Consider the following 21,834-nt stretch of genomic DNA (forward strand, 5'->3'; position numbering starts at 1 on the left):
ATATGAATTCCCTGTAGACAAGGTTAGTAGGTTACATGTGTACTAATATATATGTAGGTTATGTATACTATTAAAAAAAATCCTATAAATTCCCTGTAGACAAGGTAAGGGTACATGCATTCCATAAACAAACTATAGTTTGCCTGTAGACAAGGTTTGTAGGGTACATGTACTGTAGACAAGATTAACACACTGTAGACACAGCACCTTTATGTCTGGTAGGGCTTTCTACATTGTCCCAAGATCCTTTGACTGTGGATAATAGCTAAAATACTTACTTTTGCCCCAAAATATCTATCACTACTGCTTGAAAATAGGTAATTGCATCTTTGAGGGTTTGAAGACTCCCGTGAACTTCCTGCATGTTACGCCCATAGTTTGATACCAGAAATTTGCATAGTAGTCTAAGATAGCTTTTCTCTATAACTAGGAAATTCCAGTGTTGGCTGAGAAAGTTGTTCAGGTTCTTCCAGTCTGGTTTCCCTTTACAGGTTTAGTTATATCATTGACTGCACCTTTAACATTCCCTGGTGACTGGAAACAAAAGTAAAAGTAGGCTGGACAAAATTTCTCGCATGGCATTATACCCATATTCATTAACCAGGTGGTTGGTGGAAATATGTAAGATGTTATACACCAGTTTATTTCATTCGTACTAGAGTAAAACAAAATGTTTTCTATTTTAGATACGTTTGATTTAAACTCAACATGTAAATCACAGAAATCAAGCAGGAAAACAGGAAAGGGTTCAGGTAGCAGATTAAAATATGAATCCAGTAAGAAACGAGATTCTTCTAAAACATCTTCCGAGGCAGAACTTGCTGGAATTGGTGCTAGAGATACTTCATGTTTTTTATTTCATGCTATTGGAAAAATACTCCACTGTAAACGTAAGTTGGTGAAAACAAGTTTTATATTGTTAAGTAGAAATTATATTTTTTTAGTGAATGAAATTTTTTAACCATTTTGTGTATGAATAGAGAGAGAGACAGACAGAGTTTAACCTCCACTCGACACAAACTAGGTCATTTTGATACTAACATATAGTTAAATTTATTTCAATAATTCGCTTGTGTGTAGGGGTCTTTAGCAGTGGGAGGAAACCGAAGGACCCAGAGAAAACCCACAAGGTTGGACAGGCGACCCTACTTCTTGTCACATACAACCGGGGAATCGAAACCATGCCAGTTGTCTGAATGACAGACCTTATGATGCAAGTTGCATGTGCTAACCATTAGGCCATTCAACCCCCCTGAATTTTAGGAATGGATATAATTTTCTTTGGCTGACAATACTTACATTGTGGTAAATAATTTTATTAGAACAAAAGATGTTGGCTTAATTTATCCATAAAATCTTGCTAAAACCATCAAGGTAGTCCAGTTCTACAATGGTTACCTTCTTCATTAGCTCAGTTGGGGCAGAACAGTAGAACGTTAAAATCCATTTCATTTTATTTTCTAGTAGTCCAGTTCTACAATGGTTAAATATTTATTATTACATTTGATCTGTTATAATACTTTGAGAAAGAAAAAAGCAAAACTACATAATTGACTAAGAAGAGCTAAGATTTCTTCAATGAGAATGCAAAATTTTTAAATGTTTAAGTTTTCATAAAAATCAAAAAACACGATACTTGAAGAATAATCACAAGACAGATACTTTAATAATCACTAGATAGGTACTTGAATAATCACAAGACAGATACTTGAACAATCAATCAATCTGTTCTGGTAACAGATAGATTTGCTAAAAGTACTTTTTTATAATTTCTATATTTAATCAGGAGGAGATCCATCAACGTATGATAATCTTCCCAGATTACCATCACATCTGTCTCATCATGAAAGACATCCACTTTTAATTAATCCAGAGGTAAGCTTTCTCATTTGTTTATCATGTTTAAGGGTCAATATTCCTGACTAAAAGGTAAAGACAAACTGTCAGACCAAATGCAATAAAATGTAATCTTGTCAAAAAATAAATCCGTCTTTGTGTATGGTTGTGTATCACTTTATTTGGGTTTCTTATTGTCTTAGAATTGCCTGTCAACGGCTGAAGGATAATTCATTTCTATACATGAAAATCAATCACTTTTCAGGCCTTAGTTTTCATTTTAAATAATGAAAAAGTTTATTGACCTTCAGTACATACATGATTCTCTGAGTGGAGGAAGCCTGCCATTTTAAGAAAATATTTGTTCTTCTGAATATTGAAACTAATCTATTTAAATAAAAAAATGCTAAGTGATATTAAATTAAAATGATAATTTATTTTAGGATGTTGTAGAAAAAAGTCAAGTATCAGGAGATTACTTTGCTTCGTTTTTACATCAGAATTACGTAGATTTTTATACAGATATTGATGATGTAGTAAACGCTAGTGAATATCTTAGTCTAGTCGATACCTTCTCTTCACAGTGGTCTGTAAGTATACAGTTCATCAGTTACCATTCATTGGGATGGGACAAAAAACTAAAGTCCCGTGTATACATTGGGGTGCACGTAAAAGATTCCCTGGCAGTTGGAATTCGATATAAGAATAGGCCATAATGCTGCTGCCCGAGCCAAATTTCCCTCATAGCACACTGTATGGTGTACACCCTTCATTAGCTCGGTCAGGAGCAGAACAGTAGGACGTTAAACCCCATTTCACTTCATTTCTATAATTACTAGTATTGGCTGATAATTGACGAAATTTCTGTTTATTAGTGATTGTTGATAATCGTAAAATTCAAAAGAAAGATTCTCTAGATGTGGCTTAATGTCTATATTTCGATATCAACAGATTGTTAGTAATTGGTGGCAAATTTATATAATTTGCAAATCAAATAAAATGACCTTTATTTTATCTAGAGGTGGCATGTATCTAAGTGGATGTATATCCTCAAATTTGGATATTTTTGGAATTTCTGATATTTGAATAAATGTGCTTGTGTACCAAAGATGATGTTTGTCCTCCATTTTGGTTATTTTAGCAATTTCTGATTTTTGAATAAATGTGGCAGTGTTTCTTGTGGGGGTTCTTGATTTTCAGTCCTGATCGTCCCATATTGACAGAATTGCAATCAAGTGATGTCACAGTTCTGCCATTTCCAACAGCTGAGGTGGTATGAGTAGAATCGTGACGTATTTTAAGTAATAAATATGTTTCAGCCGTCATGATTGGTTAAGATATTTTTTATGCAGTCGGCACATGCGTTGTACTTCGAAATTCTCCTTTTCACTCTATTGATACTATTTTTGGAATTGAGAGAATTCCGGAACGTTCAATTGAGTATTCCCTGTCTTTATTAGATCATTGGTGCAGTATGATGTTAAACCCAATTTCTTTTTATTTCTAGCAAAATTTCTTTATAAAGAACCAAATTTATCTATTTGATCAACACTAAATTACCTCATTTATCATTATGAGCTAAATCATGTACCATTTATATTTTTATTCAGACTAAAACAGCTTTACAGAACTATGCTACTTCCCTAGCATCAAGGGGAATTATTCATGCAAATACATCGAATGCTAAATTTGATGCACCCAGATCTGGAATAGGCTGGCGACCATTACACAAATCACAGTGGTTCACAGTACAGAGACAGGTATTAATATTAGATCAATCAATTCATTAGATCAATTTACTACAGAAATGAGTATTAATATAACATCAGTTCAGTACAGAAATGAGTATTAATATAACATCAGTTCAGTGCAGAAATGAGTATTAATATAACATCAGTTCAGTACAGAAATGAGTATTAAAATAACATCAGTTCAGTACAGAAATGAGTATTAATATAACATCAGTTCAGTACAGAAATGAGTATTAATATAACATCAGTTCAGTACAGAAATGAGTATTAATATAACATGTACAGAAATGAGTATTAATATAACATCAGTTCAGTGCAGAAATGGGTATTAATATTAGATAAATTCATTAGATCAATTCATTAGATCAATTCAGTGCAGAAATGGGTATTAAGAGTGTATCCGCGAGAAGACCATGCAAAAAGTGCTAAGATGGGGGGTCGGAAGTTTTTGATCAAACTTATGGTATGACACCCCCTAGGGGCAAGAGGTAACATGCGGAAGTGGTTACAGTCTGATGTCGCTCTAAAGGACTGTACAGGAATTATTCATTTTATGGTTAAAATTGCGGTTTTCACATGTGTATTTATCACCTTTTTTAAGCACAGACTGCATTCTATGGTGGAATAGCAACCTTCTAATTTTGACCCTGTCTGATAAAGCGGGTGGTCAACTTCTACCCCAGCACTCATTTGAAAAATAAAAATCAGTACATACTAATTTTGTGTGGACTTGTTTTAGGGTACCATATTCACATTGTCCTTATAGTGCAGAAAAAGATACACTGTAACTTTTTTTTTCATGGTCGCAAGTAGAATTTCTTTGGATGGTTTTGAAGTGCTAAGCACATAGTATCCATAGGTGTAAAAAAAATGACCGGAATGCAACATACTTAAAATATACAGCTTATTGAAAAGTGCTAAAAAAAAGCTTTTGTGATACATTATTTTGCGAATTTAATTAGAGAAATAAAAATTTTGACTTTTATATGTTTTCATCATATCCATAGCCATTATTTGTACCATGTTGTACTCTATATAAGTGTGTATTTGTATTTATTGTATATTTGGTATTGTCGTATTGTCCCTTTAACTTATTTGTTGTATTGTCTCTTTAAGATTTCATTTTCAAACAAGTTACCGAAAATGGCTACAAAATGTTTAATTTCAGAGCATGTTTCCACTATTCATTTTGGGACACATCCACTGATTTCTACAATACAGAAATGTGGAAGCTTAAATATTAACGGCAACGAAGCCTAATTGCGTCAAAGTGGGTGACATTGAACAGTGTAGTATGGTAGCTACAGCTCTCGGGCACCGTCAGGGCCGGATTTAGAATAAGAGAGGCCCCAGGCAAACCCCCTGAACAGGGCCCACGACATGGACCTTGGGGCCCTGGGACAAGCAACTCGGTGAGAGGGTGGGTCGGGGGAAGTCATGCGGTTGGTGGTTCGAATCTCACTTTTAGGTGAATTTTTCATTTTCGTTGGATTATTTTATTTAAAATAATGTCTATTTGAGAGTAATGGATATGTTTGTTAAGATTGAGCTCGTCGAAACTCCAATGGAAGGTCGTGGACAACTGCAGAAGTCAATTCCCGTTGACGCCAGATTAGCCATGAACGATTACAGGCCTTTGAAAGTATTTTTTTTTCAAGATATTTTTATAAAACAGATACTAATGTATTTTAGGGCTGGTAGTAAACACCATATGAATGAAAAGGAAAATAAATTGTTAGTTTTTTTTATCTACTACGGTTAATTATCTCCAAAATAGGGAAATTACAGGTTAATTTCATGGGTTATTGTTTCCTTTACCTAGTTTTTGTCAAGTCGATTCCGGTCATTTTTATTTTTTGTATCAAATGTTGGGAGGTTGCTTGTTCACGTGAGCATAAATTTTTTAAACCCACCCCATGAAAGAAGTAGCTATAGGGCGTCAAACTTTGGGTGACAAAAAATGGGGAATTTAGACAGGCTTTGATATCCAGTCCGTATACAGATCTCGTTCGCCAGAATCGTCTGAAGTTAATATTGTGGTAACAGCACTGCGTCATCGATAAACTGTGTGAGTTTGGTCTTTCTGCTACTTATAGTAAAGGTGTATGGACTTGCCAAAGTTGGTATTTTAGAAAAGACAGATTTTGGCAATTTCAACATATGTAAAATGTTTTTTCAATTTTCTCATACAGGAATTGAAAGATTTATCTAATATTGCACATTTATGTGTTTTGGGACTATCCCAACTTATAAACCAAATTTGGTCAAAATCTGTGATTGAAGCCTTAGCACCTTCTGCATGGTTTTCTCGCGGACACGCTCTTAATATAAACTGTACTTATAATTACTTACCCATTGTTTTATTTACAAAAATCAGAATATATGTCACAATTGTGTTAGCAGTGTCTTTAATGCATCATTATTTATAATCAATGATCATATCATTAAAATCTTTATTTTATAGGCAAAAAAGAATTCAGAAACAGCATGTAGTCTTTTCAGAGGTAAGTAAAGGGTGTTGATCCTTGGTGAGTAAAGGGCAGCTCACTTGACCAAGAAAGTTACCCAGGAATGTACCCGGTGGTTTCCCCTTGTTAGTAGTAATACAAGGTTCCCACTATCATGATTCGCGCTATGATTGAAATCGTGGTTTTATTTGCGGAGTAATCATGATGATCATATCAGGCCTTATCATATATTTTGGTCAGTGGTAACAATCGTGTTGATTGTATCGAGAGGTATCTGAACGCATTTGCACACACCAGATCGTGAACTCAATCAGGACCAATCTGATTAAAACACAGATCATATTTCATTTTGTTTTTTATAGTTCAAAACTTTGTTTTACTTGTTTTTACTACACTTAGATCTGGAAGAGTTGTTATATATCCCACCCTATGGATAAGGTGAGGGATAGCCAATGAAACGGTCTGTTATGGTGAGTTTTTGGTGTGGCATGCACAGAACTATGGGTAACCCACCAGAAACATCAAGGCTGATTGGTTAATCAAATATCTGACGTCATAGGGTCAAAAGCCACTCGTATGACCCCTGACGCGACATTCCACGACAACCGGTCAGATCTTCATGTAGTAGAGGTCATCGAAAGTATAAAAAACCAAAACGAAATATAGATCTGTATTTGAATCAGATTAAATCGGAACAATCCTATCGTAACACATTGCACAACAGTGGGACCCAAGCATAACGGCCAGAGGGCCTGGCAAGGAACAGCATCTAGTTGTTGAGATGGGAATAAAAACTAAGATCTGGTACTGACATGTATGTAAAGAAACCTTGACAGTTAGAATTTGATGTTGAGACGGCAGCGGTCATTTTCAAAGTTAAAGAGAGAGAGAGAGAAAATGGGTTTAATGTCCACTCGACACAAAATAGGTCATTTTTGGACTAACATATGGTCTGGATAAGTTAATTAATGTCTTATTAATAATTTAGATAACATTTCAGGCCTAAAGAAAGACCTGCAATTGGCAGATTTAGATCTGGCATAATGTATATTTAAATGAAAGAATTAATTACTTGTTATTTTGTTGTAACAGGATATCATTGGGAACCTGAAGTTCTATGGACAGAAATTTTACCAAATCTGAACAGAATAAACGTTACTATGAGAAATCCAGGTAATTTAAATGGAGCTGTGTTATTTAGGGAGTCACGGTGGCTCAGTGAGTAAGGCACTGTCTCACTAACCAAGAGACCATAGGTTCGATACTGGTGTTGGCTGAGAAAATTTCCAGTCTTTTTCCAGAACGGTTCATCTTTGTCAGTGATGCCGTGGTCAAGTCATTCGCATAGCACAAAAAGCAAGGTCCCAGTGTATACTTTGGCGTGGATGTAAAATAACCCTTAACAGCTGGAATTCAAAATAAGAGTAGGCGCTGCTGTCTGGGCAGAAAAGTAGGATGGTAAACCTAGGATCATGCCAATATATACACAGGACCCCAGTTTTCCGTCCCATCCGAATGACTAGACAGCTGTCCTTGTCAGATTCTCTGTCCTGCACCACTAACAAAGGGAAACCATGTAGGCCCTTGTCATGGAAACCTTGTAATCACTACAACAGGTCAAAGCGTTTCTGGTTTTGTTGGGGGTTTTTTCAAATTGATGGAATTGATGAAACAAACCAAAAATCAAAATCTTGCTTTTATTATTTAGAGAAAACGCATGTCCAATAGTATGCAATTCTGAACTTTTTTAAAGCATCATGATCATAGGCTATAAAAACCTGTAAAATATTTGAGAGTACCATTGGATTACGTGGCTGTGTGTGGGATTTTGTTTCAGTTTTTGGAAATTCTGCATGTTGAATATGTTAATAACCCTTGATATCAAAAGATTTAACCTTTTAGGACTTTTGTCTTTTCAGCACAGATCAGTTTTATTCAAGAAATGGGAAGATTTTGTCAAAGATCATTTCAAAATAAGTAAGTAGGTTTCTAATATTGAAGAAATACTCTTACATTTAAGGATTTGCAAACTAATATTTATTTATGGCGAATCTAAATATATTAATTTGGTTGAAATGTGCAAATCAAATGTGATAAAATAGTTTGTTTGATTTGTCTAAAAGTTTCAAATCAAAATGCTGAGTCATTCTGAAATAGGGTACCATATAGTGGCTAATGAGTAAAATATTGGCTCGCTAACCTGGAGATCCCGTGTTAGAGCCCTGTGTTGACCCTTGTCAGTGGTTTAGGACGGCGGGCCTGGCAAGGGATAACATATAGTCATTCAGATGGGACCATAAACCTAGTTAGAGCAGAACAGTAGGACGTTAAACTGCATTTCATTTTCTTCTGAAATGATCACTAAACTGAATTGACAGTGTTACATGACTTAAAATATCAAGTTGTTCACTTCCCACAATAATTTCAGCAAGACCCCTACGAGCAAGGGAATTATTAAAATAAAATTGAACCATATGTTAGTCCCGAAATCACGTAGTTTGTGTTGAGTAGAAATTAAACCCCACCTCTCTCTCTCTCTCTCTCTCTTAGATATCAAGTTATTCACTTCCCACAATAATTTCAGCTAGCATAATAGACATGGTTATCCTGGCATTTATATAGTTTCAAATTTCCAATCCTACAAAAAACTAGAATGATTGTATTTCATTGAAAAAGTATCTCAGAGCTTCAGATATTTTTATGTGACTAGGATACGAGTTTCTATGGCCTTCTCAAACAGATTTGATAATTTTTTATTTGCCCAAATATGGCAGTACTGGATTGAACATTCTGGAATGCTTACTATTTTTTTGTTTTGACTAGGGCTGTGTATTGCGGCCAAAAATCGTATTGCAATATATCATGATACTCATAGGCGTACGGGGAAATTTTTTACTGGGGGGGGGGGGGCGGTGGTGGTTGGTGCCCCAAAAATGTAGTTAGGTTCTTAGTATGTTACATAATAATCATAATATCTCTTTTGCGATGAATAAGTTCTTAATTTCTAAATCATCAATAAAGAGAACTAAATTTTATTTACTTGTAATATACACAACTAAAAACAGTTGTTTATGTAACTGTAATTTGTGGCTTACTGTACTCCAAACAATAGAGGGTTCGAGTCTTAAGATTTCTATTTAAATGCCTAACTATAGACACTCTGAATTTAAATCTCTGTTAAATTGGACGCATTCAAGAACACAATATTTTTTTATACAACTTTTACAAAGTACAATTGTGTGCCCAAATTTTCCCAGCATTTGGTGCCCAAAATGGGGGTCAGCCGCCCCCCCCCCCAGCCCCCCCAGCTCGTACGCCTATGATGATACTTTACAAAAAGTATTGCAATATATTGCAGTATTGCAATACTTCGATAATGTCAAGGTTTATCACAAACAGTTTTACTTTGAATATTTTTATTGTTTTTACAACTTTGGTCTTTGACACTTATTTTTTTACTGCAAAGCCTAAAATTTGACTGATTATGAAGTCTTTATGAACAGTCTAGCTAACATTTGAATGTAAAATAAAAGTAGAAAAATATCGATACAACAAAAATGTATCGATACAGTGTATTGCAGACGATTGTATTGCAATACGGGAGCCATGGTGGCTAAGTGGGTAAGACGCTGGCTCGCTAGCCTGGATGTCGCGTGTTCGATCCCTGCATTGACAGAGAAAGTTCATCGTCAATTTTCCGACATGGTTTTCCTTGTCAGTGGTGCAGGTAGGAGGGCCTGACAAGGACAGTTGGCTTGCAGGCAGTTGGAATTCGATATAAGAGTAGGTCACAGTGCCGCTGCCTGGGCAAAATTTCCCTCATAGCACACGGTATGCCGTATGCCCGTCTTAATTAGCCCAGTCGGAGCAGAGCAGTAGGACATTAATACCCATTTCATTTCATTTTCATTGTATTGCAGTATATCCATATAGAAATATTTTTTGACAGCCCTAATTTTGACTGATTATTTCATTTTCTTAGGGGCGAGAAATTGGATGAGCATGAGGTAGTAGATGCTGACAATGAAGATACGACTTCACTTCCTGTCACTCAAAAATTCGACCAACCAGGAGACTTGATTTCTGACAGCCAATCAGAAGTAAAAAATAAAACTGTTGAAGAAGAGGAAGATGAAAAAGAAGTAGAAATTGATGAATATTTCGACTCTGATTGAATAATAAGACTTAATTAAAACTGAGATGAAAACATGAGACCTATTTAATTCTGAAATTATATGGTTGTGACAAAGAATATGACAAATATATACTAATGTGTATACAATCAGTAATCAACATGGTTGCTATGGTTACCAACTCTCTGAGCCTATTTCTAAACTAGCTATTCTAGTAATAAAATTTAACCTCTGATTTGCGTCCTACGGAAAATTAAAGTAGTGTGTGATGTCATTGAGCAGTGGTCTGCTTTTGGTTATTGTGGTATATTCTAGACCAATCTAGACCCCTAGAAAAATGTGAGTAATGTGTGATGACTTAGTGAGCAAACCCAACATAATTTGCAAACTTTGGTTATTCTAACTGATGATAGATCTGATGGAATTTACACTATATGTTGTATTTCTTCACTTGACATTCGCCATATTGGAATATCTATGGGGAGTATGTACAGAGTGAGTGATATTTACAGATATTTACTATGTATCTCTATACAATTTATAACTTATAGGCGTACATGTAAACATGTAGCCCTTTACCTTGTGGTAAATTCAATGTTAATACAATTTCAGACGAAAATTATCTCTCAATCTGATCATCTATACAAGTCGGGGTTAAAGTAGAGTTAAAAGTTTGCAATTTATCTGTTTCACTGGACATAGAAATCTTCACAGGCAACTTGAAGGAGTTATATGAACCTCTAAGTGGCATAAAGTATATTGTAAAAAAATTACAAGTGTATAATAATTAAAAAAGACAAGAATGAGATTTTGTTTATCACCAAGTACCTTTCATAGTTTAAAAAGAAAAAATAGATATTAATTAGATTGAATTTATAAAAGTAGGTTGAAACTATATCTTCAAGGAGGTATTGTTGGGCTATAGCTAAATACCAAACCAACAATATTACCTGTGCTAGAGATTATTGGCTCATAATTAAAGTAGTAGATAGCAATCGTTTTCCAGGTTGTTATTTAAAATAAAAATCTAACCCTTGAGCTCCTAGGTTTTATTTCAAATAACAATATTGGAAAGAGATTGCTATCTAATCAAGACAAACTTTATAAATAATGCTACTTTTACTTTATAAATGTAAAATTCACAGCATGTTTTTATTTGAGGTTAATATTACCTCAATATCAACCCCAAATGACTTTACAGAATTTTGATACAGGGGCAGGGGCGGATCCAGGAATTTTCGCAGGAGGGGGGTTGCCAGGCTCCTGTTAAGGAAATTTGACAGTTGACAATGCATGATGCCATGATGTCTCTTAATTATGTAGGCATAAATAGACATTGAGGTTTTGAAAGAGAGAAATCCAACACCTCGATTGATGTTAATTTATATAATGAATTAATAGGATCACATTGTGATTCAATTTCATTGATGTAAAGCATTAAAATGTGATATCACATATGTCTATATTATTATCTGGTGCTTTGAATGCCCATCCCATCCCCACTGTCTAATGATAAAGGATAAAACACACGACCATTACACTTTTCCCATAAAGTGTTGTTTTATAATTTTCTTTATGTAGCTGAGCAGTGTTGGTTTGGTTTGCCCCCCCCCCTCCACCACCTCTGGATCCGCCCCGTGAGGGGAATAGTTTATTTAACTTGAGGTGTGTAAAGTATTTATTATATTGTAGATATACATGTATATATTATATTGTTATGTTAATGTATGAACCATGCTTAGATTATTATAAGTGCTATTATTAAAATATCATGGTTAATTTACAATATGAGATTTCTGAATTACTTGTTGACATGTGAAATAAATTATTTTCAAGATAATTAATGGTTTCCTCATCTTTAAAGAAATGGCTTTTGTTTGTTATGAAGTATCTAGTTTGATGTCTCTTGGAATCTTATGTTAGCTCCAGAATGATCAGATTTTTGTGACCTGAAGAAAAAAACTCTGAAAGTTAAAATGACAGTTACCTGAGGATACCGCGTAACTTTTACTCATTGAGAATAAATTCATCTTGATCTGTATATTATATTACCTGTTACCATACGTAATGGTTCACTTACCTGGAAGTCAGGGGTTCCATCACGGTGGTGGCCGCAAAGTTTCCCCGGGATCTTCTCTTGTCAGTGATGTAGGGCTGACGCCTCAACAAGGGCCGTGTCTTGGCGTTGAACGAAACACCCAGGTCCAGTCTACGCGCTGGGATGCAAATAAAAGAACCTTTGGCAAATTCCCCTCATAGCGCTTGTTTGAGGTTGGAAACTTTATTTAAATTTCACACGTTATGCATCTGGAGAGTAACGACCCAGCCAACCAAATCGGGCTAAAGAACAAGAAGTGATTGATAGGACGGTCAGTTAATTAAACCATTGTGTTTTCTCACAATACCGAAATCAAATATATAACAAGAACAACGATAGGTTTTTTCTATACCTTTTTCACACTGATCAGCTGTGAATTTTCGATAGGCCGCTACAATCACTGATAAGGATGACATCGATGCGACTTAATGAGTCCCAAATATTAACTTTTTTCTTCTGTCAAATTAAATACTAAAACATTTTTTTCATTTATTAGAAAAATAAATAAAGACGTTTGAATTGTTTGTAGATAAAAATCATTTCCTATTTAGTGTAAATGGGTATTAAAATAAGTAAAATTCAACATTTATCCCGAATCAGTAACGTCTTATTTAAACAATGCACGCGCTATTGAGCCAATGATTGACGCCGCGTGATGTGACGTCACGTGTCGAAAAAGTCATCTGTTACAGATATATTAGAAGATCTCTGTGAAACAGATTGTACGTTTTTATGCCACAACAGTTGCACAATAGTCTACATTACAATATTTAAAATTAACATCTCTTTCTCTCAACCCACTCGTGTTTAGGACCATCCAGCGTGGTTAGACTCGGAGAAACCGATGATGTCTGTTCTTCTAAAGAATACAATGCTGTCTGACTATTCTAGCCTTCACTCACTCTTTTATAGGTGCCCACCCCTAATTGATTTACGCCATAGTCTGATATCAGCTAAATTCCAAATATGGAATAGATATGCACCATACTCTGGATATCGGCAGGGATTGTTACTTAATTTGATCAGCAAATATGATATACTTTTTATAACAACGAAAAATGTAAATGACCAACATGTGTATTAATCTATAGCTCAGCTAACGTATCAAAATAACCATTTCTATATTTTTGGTTATGAACTCAGAATCAATAATTTGTTAAGATAACCATATTGTTTCAGCCATCATATTGCTCCATTTCTTGTCTGTGAATTTGAAAACAATGTCTCAACGATAAATATTGTTACATATACTGGCCATGAGCTGTTTAAAGTTCAGAATTGTCTGCTTAACAGCTAATTACTTTAAAATAACACCTTAACTTAATCACTTTCACGGTGGACAGTAAGAGTATTAATCAACGTGTGGCTGTAAGGCGCTGGTTTGCTACCGGTTTCGGGCGCGTGTCCAGAGGCGGGCACCCGCCCAGAAGGGCACGGTGACAACGAAATAATCTGCCTATATAAGGTGTAAAACCGTTTTTACCGTTCGATAAATTTATGATCTCCATGATGGGGATATCGGAAACACACACCACGAATTCATTTAATTTGTGCGCCGCCCCCCCCCCCCCACACTCTTTCGATAAAAATGGATACGAACCAATATCTATACCATGTATAATAGCATCTATCGTTATCAAACCCATACAAACGAGGAAGATGACACTGGTGTTGTTAACGTGATAAAAAGCGACACGTTGATAGTATATCTCTCATTTTTATCTCTACATCAGATGTTTTGGTAATAAGTAATAGATATAAGTATAAGTACGGTTGTCTATATCCATTTATTTGTTATCTAATCATAATGTAGGGATGTAAAATAATGGCTAATGTTCGTCTTAATTGTGTTATTATTTTAGTATCCTTCATACTTTATTACGTTACAGGTAAGCCATTCCTTTTCAAATAATCATACATTTATTAAAGACAAGTTAAAGCTTCGATTTCTCAGAAAGTAATAGTCCTTTTCGATACGTCAGATGGCTATTAGTCCTTTTCTTCATTTAAATTTGAACAAAAATAAGGGCTAAAAAGTAATCATTATATATTTAATTTTACCGTTAAATAATAAAAAAAACACTAGGAGATGAAAGATGAAAGCGAGTTCTTTCCACGTAATTAGAAAGCGCCAGGAACTTTGGATGTGGTCATAAGTTACCATGGAATCATTAAAAAGAAAAATGAACTTGATAGGTGATCGAAACCTACCTTGAAATCAATTGGAAGTAATAGGAACCTTACCACGAAATCATTAGAAGGAAACGGGGTCTTTAGGTGGTCATAACGTACGTAGAAGGTCCACTTTAACAATTTTAGACCAATAACCTTTTTGACAAGACTAGACTACTTTGTATTGGGTATGGAGCGAAGGTTCGTATAGTACGCGTGTATGTGTTTGGTAACATATATCAGTTGGCTCTGATACAGAGAGCAAGGACAAAATATCCATGTTGGAATAGATTGGGTGAGGCGGATGGTTTTCTGTGTTCAGATTTATCAGCTACTCACCTGGTCGCTTCACAGTACGCAGTAATCTTCAATATTCATAGCAGATGGTATTCAAAGAACAATAGTTGGACAGAATTATCGTTCACAGCACAGTCCATATACGACCAAACGACCACATCGGTTGTTCAGTCTACTCGCGTATACGACATGCATCAAATCTGTATCCTGGGATTCCAATTCAGTATAAAGATCGCTTCGCTAGCAACCGGTCGTCGTTTTTTTATTCCATTCATTTAGAAGTAGATGTCTGAAAATCGTCAAGCGTGAATCAGACTTTTCTACTAAGCTGAAAACTATATAATGTATTGTACAAGCTCAATACTGTTTTATTGAACACCAATGTGTATTGATTTCGCTGCAAACTTTATTATTGAACACTATTGGTTATTATTTTCGCTGAAAACTGTATTATTTATTGAACACTATTGGGTACTATTTTTGCTGAAAACTGTATTATTTACTCTACACTATTGGGTACTGTTGGTGTTGAAAAGTGTATTATTTATTGAACACCACTGGGTATTTCTTGACCCACAAACTTGATTAAGTAGGGCTTAATGGTCGACAACAAGACATTAAGTAATGGTACACCACTAAGTAATGATCACCACGGTTTGATTTCAGCTCTAGAAGTATGTGAAGATCATTATGTTAGTTGTCCACCCACAAGCTGTGGTGGTTATCCCCTCGAGGCTTTGTACAGAACAAACTGTATGAAAACTTGTGGGGTCTGTACTGGTAAGTCTAATTCTCAAAGTGTCTCCAACCCACCTTCCTTTTCAGTTTACTTACAAACCCAGCAAACCACTTTAACCTTTCGATATCAATTCGACATTTTTAGTTTGAATGAAGTAGGCTTGAAAATTATCTTTTGACCCATCAATGTCTATGGGTTTTGATGGCCGAAAGCTTTGTGCGTGCGCGCTGTATCATAAGGTCCGTCATTGAGTCAGCTGGAGTGGTTTCGATACGTGACAAGGAGTAGGGTTGCCTGTCCAATCTCGAGGGTTTTCTCCTGGTCCTCCGGTTTCCTCCTACTGCTAAAGACCTCTACGCGCAAGCGAATTATTGAAATAAAATTGAACCATACGTTAGTCCAGAAACGACCTAGTTTGTGTCGAGTGGACGTTAAACCCCATTTCGATCCCCTCAATGTCTACATCCAAAAATGCATGAGACCGGATGATTCACTATTGTACTTATGAGCAATGAGTGGCCCATTATACTCTCTGATTCAAGCTCGGCAAGTTCATCTATTAAGTAAAATTATCTTCTTGTGGGACAGATAAACTACCCCCACCGTACAGCCCTCGCCCCTAGAAGTGGTCGACTACCATTCCACTAAATTAAACCGAAACGTCAAAATAATTTCCTATATTAGAAAAACTAGATATACTCAGATAGTCATTGCCCCAGAATTTGATATCACATTTACTGAGATTGTTCTAAATTTTCATTACAAGCAGGGTTAGGGTTAGTCCCCTTTCACCCAAACACGCCCACACATCGTTACTTCTGATGCAAGTTTTATACTATGAATTATAGATGTGAATCGAGCATTAGGTAAACCAACAGTCCAGAGTTCACCACCAGGTAGTAGTAATTCTAACAGAGCTGTAGACGGGGATATAAACAGTGACTATAATGGCAATAGTTGTACATTAATAAATGGTACCGGACAAACTCCTGATTGGTGGTGTGTTGATTTACAGAATGTATATGACATTGATAGTGTAAAGATATATAACACTAATAATCGTAAGTATATTAATTCTATTTAACCAGTTAATATGTTTTGGGACCAGCGTAAATTTGGGTCGAATTTAATTTTCCTTTCGTTAATTTCCAAGGACATTTAACTCCCACTGCTAAAGACCCCTACACGTAACCGAAATATTGAAATAAAATTGAAGCATACGCTAGTCCTGAAAAGACCTAGTGTGTGTCGATTCGACGTTAAACCCCATCTTGCGATTGTGCCACTTAACCGGTATTGCAAACTGTTTCTATGTTAAGGTGTTTATATTTTCAGTTCAAAGGCGACTTCAGGGTTTCCAGATGAAACTAGGATTATATGGCGTATGTGATTCTCGAGGCTTTGGATCAGCCACCACGTGTTACACTGAAGCTGGTCAGTCTAGTAAAGATATTTACACTATAACGGATTGTAATCATGCTTCACCTATACCTCTAGTAGGAAGATTTATATATGTCAGCATCAGTGATGAAATCAAGAACTCTGTACTCTCACTCTGTGAGGTCCGTGTTACAACAGGTTCGTATTCTGTGATACCTGCCATTGCCGGGAGTTTCCGTGTTCCATCCCCGTGTTGACCGAGAAAGCTCATCGCGAGTATTTTCCTTCGTAGTTCCCTCTTGTCAGTTGTGCAGGACGGAAGATCTGGTAAAGGGACAACGTATAGTCTTTCGGATTGGCGTGAACGTAAAAGAACCTATGTCGGTTGGAATTCGATATAAGAGTAGGTCGTAGCGCCTCTGCTCAGGCAGTATTTTCTTCATGACACACTGTATAACATAGCCGCCTTCATTAGCCTGGTCGGAACAGAGCAATAGGACGTTTTTATTTCATTTCACCTGTCATAGCTTCAGCGGCTTATTGAATCCCGTCGAGAACTATCACTCTCTTTCGTATCAAACAGCGGCTGGTGTCACGCTCGATATAAGCATTACCCCTTAGCTTCAGCCTATTAATAATTCCAAGTGCGAACTATCGCTCTCTTTTTAGCATCAAGTACAATCTAGTGTCATACTTGGTATGGGTTATCCTTACGCTTCTGGAACAGCTAATGCCACTACTGATCTACATAGGAAACTCGCACGAATGGCAATGATAGCATACCCATTCAAGAAATAGACTGTACGGGCATCGGAAACAATACAAGCTCTGGAAATACTATTCTGATTGTTCGTTAATTTAACTCAATTTTCTATAATGTGATGTGCTTTAAAGCATACTCTCTATCGCATTCTAACTGTCAACAGATCATTCAAGTGACTGATTGTCAAAAGTTCTTGGAACTTTGGTTGTTCGTTCAATCCGAACGACTAGACGCTGTTTCGTGCCATGCCCCCGTCCTGCAACACTGTCAAGCGGAAACCACGCTTTAATATACCGATGGTCTTCCGCTGCCAACACGCTGATGGAACACTGGCCCTCCTGGTTACTAAGCCAGTGCATTTCACCGAACGACGATGGCTCAAGGAAAGTTTTACCCCGTGTATCTTTACTGATACATAAAATAAGCAATACACCACTTTCGTATTTTCGTTTTATTTACTCTGTAAGAATAAGGGGAGCCACGGTGGTTAAGACGCCGGCTCGCTAGCCTGGAGGTCGGGTGTTCGATCCCTGCATTGGCCGAGAAAGTTCATCTTGATTTTCCGACGTGGTTTCCCCTTGTCAGTGATGCAGAACGGAGGGCCTGACAAGGACAGTTGTCTAGTCCTTCGGATGATACGAAAAAACCGAGGTCCCGTGTATACATTGGAATGCACGTAAAAGATCCCTTGACAGTTGGAATTCGATATAAGAGTAGGCAATAGTGTCGCTGCCCGGGCAAAATTTCCCTCATAGCACACTGTTTGGCGTATGCCCGTCTTCATTAGCCCAGTATAGGAGTAGAATAGTAGGACGTTAAACCCCATTTCATTTCATTTCATGTAAGAATAGACATGAATTAGTTTCGAAAATGATTATTAAAACGTAACATGGTTTCATTCCAGGTACCAAATGTAGCGCAGGTTACTACACATATAACACAACTTCCTGTTTACCATGCGATACCTGTAAAGAGAACTCGTGTAATCCTGATAGTGGGGTATGTGGAGATGGCTGTCTGGTTGGTTATACCGGAAGCATGTGTCAGACATGTGAGGATGGACTATTTGGTCCAGTCTGTCGATATGCTTGTAACGTGGAGGCATGTAGGGGTAACTGTGATAGGGAAACTGGCGCATGTCACGAATGTAAACCAGGTTACCATGGCACCAACTGTGAATTGGAATGTAACAAGGAATGTGTCCATGGAAGATGTCTGAAAGCTGATGGAACTTGTTTTACTAGTAATAAGATTTAATTACTATGTTAATTGCACTTGTACATATGTTAATTTAGCTAAAGTCATATATGTTGATTTTCAGACGTTTCAGGGTGGCTCAGTGGGTAAGCCGCTGGCTCGCTAACCGTGAGGTTGGCCGAGAAAGTTTCTTGAAAACTTTGTGGTTTTCCCTTGTTAGTGATGCAGGATCGGGGGCTTGGCAAGGCCAGTGTCTAGTCGATCAGTTGGGACGAAACCAGTGCACGTACAAGAACCCCCGACAGATAGAATTCGAAATAAGAGTAGGCGGGAAAATGTTCGAAAAAGGATCCGCTGTTGTATCAAGTACGATCAAAATACGACTAAGCAGGACTGTTCCTCGGACATACGACTAAGCAGGACTGTTCCTCGGACAATTCGATTTTTGATATGACCGCACAATTCTAGGATGGCTGCGATGACGTTCTGTTTTTTTATTTTACAGATGTAGTAACCGAAACGAAAGATGAGAATCATGTTGATGAAGGAATGGATCGATCTGTTGTAGGTGTTATAGGAGTTATTAGTGGAATAATAATCACCTGTCTTCTAATACTCGTACATTTTATTATAATAAAAAGGTTAGTTAGACAGATTGAATATTAATATTACATCAGTTCAGTACAGAGAGGGAGAGAGAGAGAGAGAGAGAGAGAGAGAGACTCAACACAAACTAGGTCATATGGTTCGCTTACGAGTAGGTGTCTTTAGCCGTGGGAGGAAACTGTGCAGATTGGATGTTCTATTTTTAATAAACATGTACAAAGATTACGCAGTACAATTTTCGCTCTAGTCGATATTCTCACATAATCATTCCTTTCTTGACAAAAGGAGGTGCTGGAACATAGATTTTGACACAATATTTTATCATACCATGAACCTAAAATAGCCCAAATCCCATATTTAACAGGCGACCATGTGGAATCCAAAATCGTGCAGAAATTGAAGTGATATAGCGTTTGAAAGACAACATAAAAAAAACTACATGTATTTGCGTGCTATTTTCAAACAGTAAACGATTTTTCACCTATTCTATTGGTTGCCCTCCCATTGATAAGCAGGATGAGCTATTTAGCTTTTATTGCGATTCTTTTTGTTTTAAGATTTCATTATATTATTAAAATCATTTATTTTGTATATCGGAATTCAATTTACCTCACCACATCCATCCAAATGCCACCCCTTTGTATCATTATGTTTCTGGGTTTGCTATTTGGAATCTAGTTTCTATGTTTTCTGGGTTTGCGATTTGGAATCCAGGGAGACTAATTCGATGGTTTAGTTGATTTATAGTTTTAAGACACCCAGGACAAATCGTATAGTAAATGATATATTTGGATTTGCAGTCTATTGATTTTTTTTCGGTAAATACTTCGGTATGACTTACCTGAAATATTAGACAATAGCTATCTTTGATAAAACCGGAATTGTGTGGCTCGCCGTTTAATTTATATCTCCAATTATTACGAATTTTATTTTTTTCAGACACAAATTCTACAAGGTAAATGACAGACCTCCATCTTTTAGAGCTCCGTCTATTCCTCCAGAAACTCCAAAACGTCACGATTCGCTTCAACCTGTTTACACCGTGTCATCCCATATGCGCTATGTAGATCTTGATGACACTGATAATCAGTTTGATTCCATGTCTGATGTGGGCGGTACACGATCTTTACCGACCAGCATGATCGAGAGATCAGCTTCGGAAACACGACCTGTACAGAAAAGGATGATGGAGAGACCACCCTTGGAAACACCAGACGAGTTGATCAAGAAGAAACGATTGGAGTCTCAGTGTAGTCAAATATCAGAGTGTAGCATTCACGTGGAATACAAGAATGAATCGTTTAAGTCGGATGGAGACATTACGTGTGATTACGAAATGGTCAAGAATGTAAAAGAGCCAGAGCATGTTTATGACAGTAAATAAATATATGACCCATTTTTTATATTTTTTTTAAGCAAAACAAACTAAAATGAAATGAAATGAAAAAAAAATGTTTGTTAAATTTTGGTTTTCTCCTTGGAATTAATATTGTTGCTATAAGGGCGTATTGGAGTATTTTCCATAGTGACTTCCCCTTCTCAGTGTTGTCGGACAGAGTGTCTTGCGAGGGATAGTGTATATTGTTCGGTTGGGACATAAAACCGAGATCCCCGGTTGAAATTCGATATAAGACACTTTATGGCGCATACCCGTTCCCATTAGCCCCTTTACTGCAGAAAAGTAGGACGTTAAAGCCCACTTCATTTTCCAGTTTTAACTTCGGGCATTATTATTATTATATTTCTTTTCGATAAACGTTACGCGACAAAAATAAACATGTTATTTTATCATTTTATTTTTTTATTTTTTATTTTTCTTAAACAGGTTAAATTGAACAGATTATAAAAATTATTTCATGGATTGAATATATAGTAACAATAAAATCACAAATTGAATAAATAATAACAATAATATCACAGATTGAATAAATAATAACAATAAAATCACAGATTGAATAAATAGTAACAATAATATCACAGATTGAATAAATAATAACAATGAATATCACAGATTGAATAAACAGTAACAATAATATCACAGATTGAATAAATAATAACAATAATATCACAGATTAAATAAATGATAACAATGAATATCACAGATTGAATAAATAGTAACAATAATATCACAGATTGAATAAATAATAACAATAATATTACAGATTGAATAAATAATAATAATAATAATAATATCACAGATTGAATAAAATAGTAAAAACAATGTCAACGATGGAATAAATAGTAACAATAATATCACAGATTGAATAAATAATAACAATGAATATCACAGATTGAATAAATAATAACAATAAAATCACAGAGTGAATAAAGAGTAACACAATATCACAGATTGAATAAATAATAATAATAATATCATAGATTGAATAAATAATA

The 21,834-nt window shown here is 36.0% G+C and overlaps 2 protein-coding genes across 2 annotated transcripts; both read left to right on the forward strand.

Moving 5' to 3' along the window:
• Positions 1-138: 138 nt before the first annotated feature.
• Positions 139-12,028, forward strand: LOC126818071 (cell cycle checkpoint protein RAD17; the record flags this gene model as incomplete). Its single annotated transcript, XM_050545249.1, has 9 exons — positions 139-154; positions 687-890; positions 1,787-1,875; positions 2,280-2,426; positions 3,447-3,596; positions 6,052-6,091; positions 7,148-7,228; positions 7,975-8,032; positions 10,038-12,028. Coding segments are annotated over 9 exons (978 nt in total), but the record flags the coding sequence as incomplete, so codon positions are not given.
• A 2,061-nt stretch (positions 12,029-14,089) lies between these two features.
• On the forward strand, positions 14,090-20,851 carry LOC126819358 (neurogenic locus Notch protein). Its single transcript, XM_050547358.2, has 7 exons — positions 14,090-14,175; positions 15,422-15,535; positions 16,343-16,555; positions 16,830-17,072; positions 18,542-18,880; positions 19,340-19,475; positions 20,380-20,851. The coding sequence occupies exons 1-7, from the start codon at positions 14,112-14,114 to the stop codon at positions 20,822-20,824; spliced, it is 1,554 nt and encodes a 517-aa protein (XP_050403315.1). The 5' UTR covers positions 14,090-14,111; the 3' UTR covers positions 20,825-20,851.
• Positions 20,852-21,834: the final 983 nt, after the last annotated feature.

The sequence above is a fragment of the Patella vulgata genome, chromosome 4 (genome assembly GCF_932274485.2).
Source record: "Patella vulgata chromosome 4, xgPatVulg1.2, whole genome shotgun sequence".
In the NCBI taxonomy this organism is placed as follows: Eukaryota; Metazoa; Mollusca; class Gastropoda; family Patellidae; genus Patella; species Patella vulgata.